The sequence below is a fragment of the Acanthochromis polyacanthus genome, chromosome 4 (assembly GCF_021347895.1).
Source record: "Acanthochromis polyacanthus isolate Apoly-LR-REF ecotype Palm Island chromosome 4, KAUST_Apoly_ChrSc, whole genome shotgun sequence".
Classification (NCBI taxonomy): domain Eukaryota; kingdom Metazoa; phylum Chordata; class Actinopteri; family Pomacentridae; genus Acanthochromis; species Acanthochromis polyacanthus.
Window position 1 is genome coordinate 26,510,061 of NC_067116.1, and position 14,520 is coordinate 26,524,580.

A 14,520-nucleotide genomic window follows, 5' to 3' on the forward strand; every position below is an offset into this window, starting at 1 on the left:
GTGGTTTCAGAGTCTTAACCCTGTTTGTGATGTGCGTTTCAATTCTAAACTCTTAAAAACTGTGGCCCATTTTTGCTTTGTCAGATATTTGTTTTGTGTGTCTTGTACACTACAGACATCAGCAGAGGAAAAATAACACATTTATGATAATGCTCTGTAGTTTCAGTACGGTAATATATGTTATATGTAATGTTTGTTATATGTAAGGATGAACATGTCCATCAAAAGAACTTTGAAAGATTGAGTCTGTCAGTTTATTGACTGTTCCAGCTCCTCCTCCTGTGCTGCTCCTCCTCGTCCTCATTAAAGCAGATTGGTGCTGTTGGAGGATTACACTCGGCTGTGTTCTCTTTTCCACTGCAGGTTGCTCTCCTCCGACTTCTCTGCTGTCTGAGGACCTTATTGAGGAACATGGGCCTGCTGGATGTTTTCACCTCCATCAAAGTCAAAGCTGAAAACTTTCTGAATGAGAAGAATGTGGTGACAGATTTTCTGGGGAAGTTGGAGGAGAAAACTGGGATAAAGAAGAAGATCATCGCTGCTGGTATGAGAGCTTTGAGCTCCTGTTGTTCAGTCTGCTCGGTTCATGTCAAACACCTTCTGGATCATTCTGCTTAAATTTAGTTGGCTGTACCTACCTATTTCATGCTATTGGGTGACTGAAGAGGATTCAGGTAATCCTCCTGTGAACAGCTGCTGTCTGTAAACAGTAAGCTGGAAATGTTTGGCCTCGATTTGGCTGCAATTCATTTCTGCTCTGACAAGTATTCATTGATTAACAAGCATCACAGGACTTTTATTTAATACGAAAGGTGTAATTTATTGTGTTGAGCTCAGAATACTGTTTAAATATTTACAGCTCAGCAGAGTTTGAGCTTGTATGAGATCTCAGTTTTGGCTTTGTGGTACATTTCCTTTCTGGTTCGGTGTCAAAGCTCTAACAGGAGATGTCTTTGTCTTCAGCAGACACTTATGTTCAGTACTTCATGTGATCTAAACAGGTCCTGTCAGAGGGCTTTTTATTTGATACATCCTAGAACGGAACAGGGTTTCTGCAAGTCCTGGGTGATAAACTGACTGCAATATGTATCTGTGAAAGACACTTGATCAGTGACATAAGACAGTAGTTTATTGGAATCAATTGCATCATCAGGTGTAAACTGCCGTGAAAAAACATAATAAAAACACAGTTTGGCTGTGTAGAGAAAGCCAAACCTGCTTCCTCCCTGGCCTATAAACAGCCTATAATATCCCTTGATGGAGCTCCTTCCTCCTAAGAAATTCTCCCGCACTTCCAAACAGATTTCCCAGGACGTGCTCGTCTACAACCAGCAGAGCTTCTCATCACAGCTTGATGTAGTGTGCGGCCGGTGGGTACCAGTGGTAGCCCTTTAGCAAAATGGGCTTCATGGTCTTAAAGCATGCTTAGAGGAACCATAGTGTCAGCGCCGCTACCTTCACCTAAACAATAAAATCCCAGCGGCCTACTCTGGGCTGACTGACTTGACCGGTCCAGTGATACCTGGTACAGACCAGCCACTCTGAACCTTAGCCTCAGTACCGTGGAGCGGTTATTTATATGTTTTGCATTTGTTAATCTTCTATCAGTAATCAGTTTCTTATTTGTTGAGTCATTTTCAGTCAAACAGAATTCTTGCGTGTTCAGAGCTACAGGTTTACTGCTGTTTATAGTAACCTGATGTGTGTCTGTTACACAACAAGAGGCCAAAATAGACATCTCTGGTCCTTTCAGGTTTAGTATTAACTTGTGCTTCTTGGTCAACTTACGAAATACAACCAAATCTACAAGTCCTTCAGAGGAGATGCCTTGGTCTCATCTCTAAGAACCTGTTCTGTCTAAACAATGTAGAAATAATATTTTCCCATGGTATGGAAAACCAAATGGTAATGTTTAAACTTATAAACTATTGCCAACAAAGCCAAAGGAAAAGAGTCTGTAGTTTATTATTTACCTACTAAACTCCAAAGTTTCATAAACATTTATTCATTTATTAGATCTATTTGTTCATTACTGATTGATGATTATATTAAATAACTAGCTGTGTACTTTGATTAATAGGTTAAAGTGGTTCCATTCCTAGTAAGATGCTTTTATTCAACCTAAACATTTTCTGCTGCTGGCAGGAAAGCCTCATAACTGCACCAAATTCAACTTCTGCAGCACATTAGTTTGAAATGAATTACAACAGTGTTTTGCATATTTAGTCAGTAAATACCAAATCTGAAGCTTGTGTGAAAGTTTCAGAGTTTGTAATTACTGATAAAGCAAAACTTTTCTGTGTAAGGAAACATTTAAGATTGTGTTTATATTTTTTTTCCCCCATGGACAGTGGAACACTAATATATTCAGTATGATAAGTAAAAGTAATGATTATAGGTAGCAGCGGTCTTTGGACAAAAAAGTAAAAAGCTGTGCTCTGAACTTGTTTGGGTTTGATGTGAGTTGATTTGTGTGGGTTTGCAGTCTTCTGTTGTCAACCATCTTGCCAGAGAGCTGTCCCTCCTCAGACAATCCTTCTCACAGGATACTCTCCCTTAAGATGTGTCATAGGATGACCCTCACTATCACAGCAGTAGACTTTGTCTGCGTCACACACAACCTGATCATTAATGGACATAAATCCTCTCCTGTTTACAAGAAGTTATTTGTTTCTAGATGGTGCCTGGATATGTATGAATGCCAGGTATGCAAAGTCTTTGTGAGGTGTGTCCTTGATGTGTGTGGCTTCTTGTTGGATAGACCAAGAAAGATAATGAGGCCGTTTCAGACTTAATGTATGTAACATTGCTAGCTTCATGAATCATTTGATGGCACTCTGTCATTCAGATGTGGGTCACTTTTCCGTTATTGTGTGAGACAGCTCATCTGTATGATGTAAACAAAAATCCAGTATGATTCTAGCCCAGACCAATCCTGACTGATCTGTCTTCATGTCAGGATAATTTACAATTATAAGTAGTGAAATTATATGTGTTGTGCCATGTGCACAAATGCTGCAGGTCTCTTGCTTTGAATATGCTCATGTGGATTCTGATGCTCTCTGATGCTGTGGGCATTAATAGACTCACAGAAACGAGTGTATAATGTGTTTGGGTGAATATTGATGCTGAAATTAAAAAAAATCCTCGTATTAGTCACTTCACACACTTTGAAGTACCGTTGTTTGTGCAAGTCTGTTTGTTAATATGACTGGGTGCAGTTTAGACTTGTGTTGTGTTGAAAGTGATACAGAAATGTTACTAGGCCTGAACTAGTGAAATTCCCGTCGTGACTTTTACAGAAAAGTAAGCAGAGTGCTCATTTAGAAGTGAAGCTGACACGTTCAGTTATTTTCAGATTAACAGAATAAAGTCTGTGTCTGAAACAGGCTGTGGTGAGGCAGAGAAACTTGTGAGTTTGCCAGCATGCTGTACCTCAGCTTACATTTATCATATCAGGAAACATCCATTGGTGTCACATGGAAGAGAAAGCGCTGCATTTCTATCTTTCAGCAAGTTGCAGCTTCAGGGATAATTTACCAGTGAATTCAAACAGTCTATCATTACTGAAATTAACTTTCTCAATACATTCTCTCCCTTCATATGTGTTCAGAGGTTTGGTATTTCATCCTTTCACCTTGGAAACTAGTCAAGGCTTTTCACCATGCACCTGCTTCTCACCAGTAGCAATATTTAGTGTCACATGTAGCACTACACCTAGATGGTGCAACAGCTAGAAAATGCTTTGAAGGGTTTAAAGTGCATTTTACAAACAACTAGTGCAAGTGGTCCCACAGTGCGAAAACTCAAATTCTTACCAAGTCTGTTTGTCTAATTTTTAGTCAAAATGTCTCATCCCACTTGATTTAAGATAAATTCACTTAACAAGAGACATTTCAGCAAGATGGAGGGACTTGTTTTAAGACAATGCATCTTAAATCTTGTTAAGTTAAACAATCTTAAAATTATCTTGTTTTAACCTTCCTGTCATCCTGTGGGTCAAATTGACTGGTTTTAAAGTTTAAAAAAGTGGAAAACAAATATTTTCACAGTGAAAGCTTCCACATTTTCAGATTTTTTTGGGAATTTTTTTCCCAAATGTTCTTAAACAAAATATTAGAGCTTTTACTGATATATATATATATATATATAGAATCACTTCAGATATTTTTTAGGATTTTTTTGATTGAAATTTTTTTATTCATTCTTTGAAAATATTTACAATTTTTAGATTTTTTTTATTTTTAATTTTTATTTATTGCCAAATTTGGGGATTTTAAAAAAAATATATATAACTTTTAAGGGAAACTTTTAAGAAATGTTCTTCCTGAAGATTTTGCAAATTTTTATAAATTTGGAGAATTTTTTGCTGAATTTATGGATTTTTTTCAGACAAGGCAACAGTATTTTTTGGTGCCAAAAATGAGGACAACAGGAGGGTTAAGACACCTAAGCTAGACAATCCTGGTAAAATAGAGCTTAAAATAGGTTGTACCAGCTAATTTTAAGATCTAAAGATTCTAAATATGTCTTATTTCAAGAAATCTTACCAAACCATTTTTCCCTTGTTCTATTGGCAGATTTTTTCACTTATTTCAAGATAAAAGTTCCTTGAAATAAGTTTTTTTCCCCTCATTTTGAAAGGGACATTTTTTCCAGTGCAGAGGACTAGTTCATGTTATGTCTCTAGTCTTCAGCAGACTAGTTCAGGTCTTCAGAGGACAGGTGACATCAAGTCTCTAGTCTTCAATGGACCAGTTCAGGTTAACATGTATTCTTCAGAGGACTAGTTCAGGTTATGCCTAAAATCTTCAGAGGACTAGTTCAAATCAGGTCTCAGGTCTGAAGTGGACTGGTTTAGGACAAATTTCTGTTCTCTGGAGAACGAGTTCAGGACAAGTTTCTAGTTTTTCAGAGGACTAGTTCAGATCGTCAGAGGACTGGTTTAGGTAAGTCTCCCTGTGACACTGCAGTCGTTGTGAACATGCAGTGAGCAGCGGTGTACTGTGAGTGCAGTGATGCCGGTTCAGTGTATCAGTAACTCAGTGAGCAGGACATGATGTCAGTGTGGTGCCTGGCACTCACTGCCTCTAACTGTGTGCGGTGACGTTAAAGCAGATTATCCACAGAGACAGACAGCAGAGCAGAGCGGCCTCATGAGTGAACAGCAACATAAGCTGATCAGAGGTAGGACACATTCATTTTTACAATGCTTCTTGTCTGTCTGTCTGCCCATCTGTCTGTCTGTCGGCTGTAAACTGTCAGTAAACTCATCATTTGTCTTTAAATCTGCCCAGATGTGATTTGCCATATTTTTGACCCTCTAAAGCTGGACTGACTGTGTAGAGATGAAAAGAAATTCTTCAGTTTATTAACTCTGTAAAACCACAGTCAGCAGCTCATATGGACATTGAATCAGGACTAATTTGTTGTATTAATTCCTCCTGTTTTTTCTGGACATAATGGGAGATCCTTTCTTCCGGTGTGAGCGAGACGGGCCAAAACCCACAGGCCTCATACTATGGATTACTGTGTTTTACAGTTTGTCAGCCAAATGAAGTGTTTCTATTTCAAAACTACAGTCTTTTACATCTGAAATTCCCTGTTTGTGTTAGTAACCTGCTCTTTTGGCCTGATTTTTGCAACAAACTGGTTGAGATGAGAATCAAAATGAACATTTATCTAGTTGGTTGTTGTTTGCTGTGCAGTTTCAGGTCAAGAATATTTACCACAGTGATGACTGAGAAAAGGCCCATTTTAAGTTGAATCTCACTGTAAGATGATTTGGACTTCTGGCGGCTTACAGGCGTTGGTTAGCTGCAGTATGAGCAGGTCTTTGATCTGCTGTCACTGGTCCTAATATGTCATGAGATCACATTTTGTCATTGTTGTGAAAATTCCTGATATGATGTTCTGCTTTTACTCTGACAGCCAAAGCCTTGCTGCTACATGGTTCTGCTTTGTGTTTTTGTTTAATCGAGGCCTCAAAACTGTAATTAAGCTGAATTCAGTGCTAGCCAGTGATTTCATAAGTCTGCAAACAAGCTGGAGACTATGTTTAATTGCTATTTATTTATATATGTGTACTACTACTACTTTTAAGTATACTTTAACACACAATTCCCTCAAAGTCTGTACTTAGAGAATTGAGTATTTTCATTGTATGGTGCTTTTACTAAACTACATTTGACAGCTTTACAAATTCACATTTCTGCACACAAAGAAGATTTAAGAAAACAAGATGATTTGCCGTAAAATTAAACCACCAAGCAGCATATTAAAGTAAAATGATTGATGGATTAAAATGAAGTAATAACATTAAATGTCAACCTGCCGAAATACTAAACATTTGATGTTTTCTTGCAGCTGTTTAACCATCTACAACAGTAAATGCTGCCATGAAAAAGACTTGTCAAACTCACTGAGTACTTTTGCTTCTCATTTTTCTGATTATACTTTCATACTTGAACTTCAGTAAAAGTTCTCTGTGCTTCTTCCATCACTGCTAGAAACAAACTACATTAAAAATAGCTGCATTGTTAAACCTGCATCAGAGAGGACATGATGTCTGTCTCCTGTGTGTCCTCGTCCAGGTGCCGTCTCACTGACTGGACTCTACCTGGTGTACGGATATGGTGCCTCCCTGGTCTGCAACCTGATCGGTTTCGTCTACCCAGCTTATTATTCGTAAGTTTTTCTCATCTATTTGTAATTGTATTTCATGTTCACACTCATACTCTCAATTAAGCAATGAGTTTTTTGGCCTTTGAAATGTCACAAAATGGTAAAAGGTATCAGTATTTCCTAAAGCCTGAGATGACAAATGTCGTCTTTTGTCCACAACCGAAAGATTTTCAATTTAATGCTACAGAGGAGGAAAGAAACCCGAAAATACTCACTTAAAAGAAGCTGAAATCAGAAAACTTTTTACTTGTAATTAATTTAAAAACATACTAGCAACAGTTAATCAGTACTCAAAGTAACTGGAGATTCATTTAGCAGTTGACAATTTCACTAAAACTACAGAAAGGTACGACAAATTAATTATTTTCAAAAGACTTTAAGCAAATTTCACGCAAAAAATAACCGACTGGTAGGGCTGACAAGGAAACACAGACATGAACTTTGGCTCAGAGGACCAAACTTAACACGTTTATCACTAAAAAATTTTGGAGAAGTGCTTTGGGATGTTACAATGTTTGATGAACTAAATAGAAGTTTTCAAATGGATGTTTTTTCAAGAAAATCCCTGATATGAACTGGGACGCTAGTTCACATGAAACGACAGAGAGTTTTGATCCCCCAAGCCAAATTTTAAAATATTTTTCCACCTCCCCCTGTGAAGTTAATCCTGTCTGAATGGATCAGGCTCAGTGGTGCAGACATAATCATGTCATCCTCATAATCAATGCATTTCGACTCTGTTGAAACACTCCGTTTCTCTACAGAATCAAAGCCATCGAAAGTCTGAACAAAGAAGACGACACAAAATGGCTGACGTACTGGGTGGTGTACGGCGTCTTCAGTCTGGGCGAGTTCTTCTCCGATATTTTCCTCTACTGGTTCCCGTTTTACTACGCTTTTAAGGTGAGAACACGCTCAGGAATAATGACCAAAATAAGAGCTTAGAAGTAAAGTTAGTGAAACTGGCACGAACATAAAGAGCAGCTCGAGTCAACCCAAACTAAAGGCTGCAACTCGTCTGATAAGTCATTCAGGGTGTTAATTGTTTGTTTTGACCTGAACACGGAAGTAAATGTGATTTTTATATGGAGTTCTGCATGTTTTACCTCTGCAAAATCAACCAGACTAACAAGCACTATGATAAAATAAGTTCTGGTCCAGTCATCCACATTTGTGTGTCCTCTGTGGTTCCAGTGTCTCTTTCTGTTGTGGTGCATGGCCCCGATGTCCTGGAACGGCTCCCAGATCATCTACAACAAAGTGGTTCGGCCCATCTTCCTCCGCCACGAGGCCACGGTGGACAACATGGTCAGCGACATCAGTGGGAAAGCCATGAGCGCTGCAGAGAACCTCACCAGAGAAGGTACGACCAGTCCAAGATCACTACTGAGCGCTCTCATGCCAGGTTTAATCCTCCTCCTGTTTCCTCCTCCTCAGTGCTGTCCAGTCTGGTGAAGAATAAATCTATAGTGACGCCGGCACCACCCGAGACTAGAAGTTTACCGAGCTCATCAGGAGAAACATCATCAGCTAAAGTTGCTCCATCGCTGCCAAGTGAAGAACAAAGAGTATGAAAACACATTTGCTCTACCTTTTCCCACTTTGCCCACCTTAAACCAGTCCCAGAAAGCTGTCTGAACCAGTTTACTACAACTTGGAACACTAACGCAGCTTAGAAATGGAGCCAAGTTGTAATAAAGTGGGCTTTAACCTCCTAATGGGTCCTTGTAGAGACAAACAGTGTAGATGTTCCTTTTTCTAAGGTTTGTTCTGAGCTGCTGTCTGATGGTTCTGATGGGTTCAGCAGTCTGAGTCCCAGATGGACTCTCAGATCAGTTTCAGACTGCAGGATGTTTCTGTGTCAGATCAGCTGATTAGTGAGTTATTTTCTTAATATAGAGTCTTCTGTTGTTCAGTCTGGATCTGTAGGTGAGCTGTGTACTTGCCTGATGTCATGTGTACAGAGGATAGAGTTTGGTTGTCGGGTTCATTTTGGAGCAGCTCCTGGATTCATTAGACTCAGATGAATCCTAGAATTGATCAGCAGAGTCCTGCTGACACAGTTTTTACAGCTGATTAATGTCAGCTCATTAGCTCAGAGCTGAGAATTAGGACCTCCGTGTTCAGGATCAGTGAGTTTGTGTAATACTGAGTGGAAAAAATAAGATAAAAGATAGCAGATTTTTTGTATTTATATATTTTGGTATTGTAACAATTTTTTTTTTTAAAAAAAGCCTTATTTATTTTCCATTGTTGGAACACTATCGATACTTTTTACTTTTAGAAAATTTTTTAAACATTTCTGGGTTTCTTTATTTATAAAAAAATTAGTACAAAATTTCGTTTCAGTTTCTTCAATTATTATTATTTTTTTTACATTTTGTTTGAAAAACAGTAGTTTTTATTTTGGGGGCTCTTTTGTCACTATTCATGGACTTTTTTTTTAATCAGATCTAAGTGCCTGTAATATTTCAGCTGTTGTTTCATCTTTTGCTGCTCAGCTGATGCTCTGGTTGGAGTTTCAGGTTTATTAACACTTCATTTGGATTCAGTTAAAAATGTTTTGAGTTTGAAAATATTTGATAAAAAACACTGAATCAAAATAAGAAACTGTTTCTGCTCATTCAAATATAGAATCAGATTGATTAACAAGTAATCATTTATTGAAGATGACCTGCTGTGCGTCTGCTGAGGCCAAAGTTCTAGTGAAGCTGTCTTTAAAAAAAACTGGAAGAAGAAGAAATTGCACATCATTGAGATGTTGCTAATGTTGAGGCCTCTTTCCCACACAGCTTTAGATTTTATTACCTTATGTTTCCTAAACTATTTGTGTTAGAAATCAGGAATAAACTCTGACCTTTTGCTAATGCTGCTGTTGTGTTACTGTTCCAGCCTTTTCTGGGTTAACCAGTTTGGTAAGTTGGCTCGTTTGGTGCTAGAATAGTGTACTGTTCTCCAGACAGTGAATGTGATGTGGAGAGAATTAGAGTGAACCCTTGTAGACATGTCATGTTTCTGTTGTGTTTGAAGGTAAAATAGCTTTCTTCTTCAGCGGTTCTTGTGATGCTCCCCATCCCTCTTTTCCTGCTGCTCTATGCAGACCTGATGGATCCCTTTTGGTTTTTAAAATCAGAACAGCTGGCTCCAATATCTTAGTGTGCCAGATGTTGTCCTGTCAGACTGTACCCTGGTAGAGGAAGAGTGGGAGACCTTATATTGATCCCTGTGGGGTGCCTTTAGGGGACAGTTTAAACATTCTGATTTGAAGCCTCCAGTTAAGGTCATCAGTTAAAGACCTGTAAGCACGAATCATGCAGGGCTGCTGTGGTCTCAGCTGGTGTATCAGAACACATTGAAGTTACAAAATTAAACTGGTTTTCTAAAAGTTTATTTGCCAGATGGTTGTTTTAGAGCCAGAATATCCAAAGACAATTTTTGTTCTTTTACCACTTTGAAGTGTTTCCTTAAAAGTTTCTTGTTTTTAACTTTTGGTTGTGTCTGTTGTTTGTCTGCACATCAGGAGGAACTCAGTGTAGATTGACGGTAAGTTTGTCATTCTGACAAGTTGTAGAAAACACAAAGGCTAAATGTTTGTTTCCTCATAGTTTGTTTTTGACTCAGACAAGGACAGTTTTTATTTTGTTCTAGGAAATGCCATTTCTCATATTGAAATGTTGAAGTCACTAGAAAACAATTTCTATTTTGTTCTATTTAAATAAAGAACGTTCATCAAATTTATTCTGCTGAGATTAAATCAGACTCTGCTATTTATGCTAATCAGTGCTGCTATAATTGGAGCAGTTGAACAGGACAGTCCAGAGTATAGCTCTGTGTCATATTATTAAAATAGAGAATTACATCTACAGGACGGAGCATACAGGACACATTAAATAATAGGAGGAAAAAATTGTTTGCCATCCATTATTTCCAAATCTTTCACAAGCAGTTCTCTTGGGTAGAACTGTGTCACATGAAAATACACTACCAGTCAAAAGTTTGGACACACCTTCTCATTTAATCGGTTTGCTTTATTGTAACGACTATTTACATTGTAGATTCTCACTGAAGGCATGAAAACTATTAACAAACACATATTGAATTATGTAGTGAACAAAAAAGTGTGGAATAAGTCAAAATGTGTTTTATATTTTAGATTCTTCAAAATAGCAAACCTTTGCTTTGATTACTGCTTTACACACTCTTTGCATTCTCTGGATGAGCTTTATGAGGTAGCCACCTGAAATGGTGTATTTGAACCAGGAGTACAGTAATTCTTGATTAATTTACAGCATATTGTTCAGCTACTCTGCAAAACTTCCCCACAAGCTACTTTAAATATTCTGTTAATCAGTGAAATTTGATCACTTCAAACGCAACAGCTGCCAGTGGAGGTAAAAACTGGTGACTTGGCATGTTTTCTCCAAACTAACGGAAAAATGAACCCTCAACAAAAATAAAAATATTCTGACATAAAACTAAAGGCTCTGATTTCAACAGTGAACTGTCAGAAATTCAAGTTAAAGATGTTTGAAAGTCAGTATTTAATGTCTTAGTTTGAGCTGTTAAAACTGGAAGTTCTTAAAATCTGGAAATAAGACAGCAATGAATGCAAACATGTTGTCCATTTGTGGACAAGCTACTCAATCTAAAATGTAAACAAAATGCTGTACAAGGCGGAAATTCTCCGGACACTCAGTTCCATATGAGATTTTTCCTGTTAAAGTGAAACAGTGTTATGAAGCTGTGAACTGTCTTGATTCCATACAGAAGAAATTAGAAGGAAAACTAACAGAAACCCATGAAACAACTTGTGACCATTGTTTCTTTGTTCTTCAGTCTGTCAGATAGCAGTGGAGGAAGAGGAGGAGCTTCAGTGAGGAAGAGGAGGACAGAGTGAAGGTTTTCCTCTTCATCTTGACAGCATCGCTCCTGTCACAGAGACTCGTTTCCCTTTTTAGAGGTTTTACTTTTGTCCCAGGCTGAGGCAGGATTTCATGGAAAAATGTTGCTGGCACAGAAAATCTCTGCAAACTGTTTCTTGTTTTCCTTTCACTTCATTTATTTATATTTATGATTTTAAACATCCATGGTTGATTTATTTATTTTGATGCGAAGCTTCTAAAACTGTAAATTATAATTCACTCATTAACTTACTGATCTGGAACTGAACCGTTGTCCTGATATAGAGACCGCTCCAGGAGCTTGGACACTGGGGCATGTACAGCAGCTCATTGCAGCTTGCCGTGATCATATAGTGATTAGTACTCTGTGTTGTGTCCGCAGCAACTCCAGTTCGAGTCCAGGTCACGGTAGGTGGACTGTATTTTGTGAAATTACCTGCTGAGGGATCAGAAAAAGTTTGTCTTATTTGTAGTTTTTTAATTTGAGAGGTTTATGTGAAGTGAAGCCAGTATAACGAAAGAGCTTCAGACCTTGTACTTAACCTCCGTAGTTTAGAATGGTTGAAAAATCATTCAGTTCACACAGGACCCGGTGACGTATTCACACAGAAGACGCAAAGTCTGTGCTTTACTTGAAATCGCTGACGTCATCTGTGGTTTGAACAGGCAGCTATGTAATTCAGTGTTGAGCCACTTAAAAGAAAGAAAAATGCTGCCATGATGTCGTCCACCTAATTATCTTTAGAGATTCTAGCTTTTTCTGAATATGACTCAGGTTTTCTGAATTTGCACTAAAAATACTCCAAACCTTCATTTATTGTCACCAACGCTGCGATTCTGGACAGAGAAGGTACAAATTAAAACCAGAAAACAACGTCAAATCACAGAGATGCTGATTCACACCAGACTAATGTTATTGCAGGACCTGTGTTTGGTGAAATATGGTCAGTAAATTGTGGTGGAATTTTTACTTTACAGATTGCCTACATGGAAGATTCACAATGGATCATGATCATAGACAAAAGGTCCCCGATACCACTATACTACTATAATACTAGTGACGTGCAACAGTTCACATTTTCTGCTGCTTCATATATTCGGCTTTATTAATATGTTAACCCACGTGCCGTCCTGTGGGTCAAAATTGACCTATTTTAAAGCTTGAAAATGTGGAAATATATATATATTTTCCCAGTGAAACTTCTGATGTCCACATTTTCAACATTTTTGGAAATCTTTGAACATTTTTTGGTGGAAAAAAAATGTTAAAAATGTTTCTTAAAAACATTTTTCTTAAGTTTTACTGAATACATATGCAATCACTTTAGATATTTTTAGGATTCTTTTTTTTTTGGAAGATTTTTACTCATTTTTTGAAAATATTTACAAGAGCTTTCTTGCCAATTTTAAAAAAAAAACAAAAAAAAAAACAACTTTTAAGGGAAACTTTTACGGAATTGTTGGAATTTTCTTCCTGAAGGTTTTACAAATTTTCAGTAATTTGTTGAAATTTTTTGCTGGATTTTTTCAGACAAGGAAACAATATGTTTTGGTGCCCATAAATAAGGAGAACAGGAGGTTTAAACAGAAGAAAATAGACGTAGGCTAGAAATATGTTTTTTTTGTCCATCAGCAATTACTCTAATCTAATACTGATCTATTGTAATGTGAATAATCCATGCATTACAGTTTCCATCCTCCAGCCAGCAGGGGGAGATGGCATTTGTATGAGAAAGGCAGCAGCTAGGAGTTCTGAGGTGCTGCAGTTTGACCATCAACAGATTTCTCTATAGTCTGACAGTTACTGCTTTCACAGTTGTATAGCTGCTGCTGCTGGTAGTTTATTTATTTACTTATTTCTTGTGTGTTTGCATGCTTCTACATCTGCTGAACTGAATATTTCTGAGTGGATCCAGTTTGGGTGCTTCGCATCAATTACTGTGTTTCTTTTTACCTGTTAAGTTTATTATTTCTACTTTTAGTTTTTTTGTAAATGAGATTAGACACTGAAAATCACTGGGTCAAAAATGGACCATGTTTGGGTAAATATGGCAAAGATGCAGCACTGAATTTACTGTACCTGCTGCTGATGTGGTGCTTACTGTTGGGTTATTGATCAATTTGACTCAGCGTTAGTAGGGCTGCAAGTAGTGATTACTTCCATAGTTGATTAATCTGTTGATTATTTTCTTCATTAATCAATCGGGTGTCACATGTACGAAGCTGCAATCAGAGAATTTAGACTGTCTTAAAAACTAACTCCTGGATTAGTCAATTCTCTGTATACTAGGTGATTTATGTAGTTGTGGACAACTACATTTTAAATGTTGCTTCTCTACGTGTTATTTTCATTTGATTGGTAATTAGATTTATTCCTGAAAAGTCTTTATTTTGACACCACGGCTGAAGTGTTTGTGTTGATGCTATATATTATCAAACTGGACTAGTTCTGACCCAGTGATTTTAGTGCATATGGTATTATTGATATTTGATGATTACATTATGATAAGAAATAAAACCTGTTTATCAGAATCAAACTAAGTGTCCCAGCTGCTCTGTACAGCATGATGAAGCTCTGATCACAGCATCATAAAATATATGTTTGGACAACAATGAAACAAGAAGGATCCAAATCTGTATATTCACTGAAAAACAATCTAATCTGCGTAGTTTGAATTTGTTCTAAATTACATCCATGATTAAAATATTGTTTTCTACTTAGACAACTTAGTTTTTGTGAAGTTTTGATATTGTTTCCAAAATCTCAATTTTATTTTGTTTTGACATTGTTTTTATGGCAAAAATAATGAATGTAGCTTTAGTATTTTTGAAGTTGTTTATCTAAAAATATTTTTAAATGTGTTAATTTGGGCTTCAGGCAACAGGAATGTACATTTTCTAATATTTCTGACCATTTATAAACTAAAAATGTCAA

The 14,520-nt window shown here is 37.3% G+C and overlaps 1 protein-coding gene across 4 annotated transcripts; it reads left to right on the forward strand.

Annotated features, from left to right (window-relative positions):
* The first annotated feature begins 396 nt into the window (after positions 1-396).
* reep6 (receptor accessory protein 6) lies at positions 397-14,122 on the forward strand. Of its 4 annotated transcripts, none has more exons than XM_051947357.1 (7): positions 397-544; positions 6,594-6,687; positions 7,449-7,587; positions 7,879-8,047; positions 8,122-8,252; positions 10,205-10,227; positions 11,521-14,122. In XM_051947357.1, the coding sequence occupies exons 1-6, from the start codon at positions 412-414 to the stop codon at positions 10,223-10,225; spliced, it is 687 nt and encodes a 228-aa protein (XP_051803317.1). In that variant the 5' UTR covers positions 397-411; the 3' UTR covers positions 10,226-10,227; positions 11,521-14,122. The 4 variants fall into 4 exon arrangements, with proteins under 4 accessions (XP_051803317.1, XP_051803314.1, XP_022050401.1 ...); XM_051947354.1 differs by lacking the exon at positions 397-544 and adding an exon at positions 5,104-5,187; XM_022194709.2 differs by lacking the exons at positions 397-544; positions 10,205-10,227 and adding an exon at positions 5,104-5,187.
* The last annotated feature ends 398 nt before the right edge of the window (positions 14,123-14,520 follow it).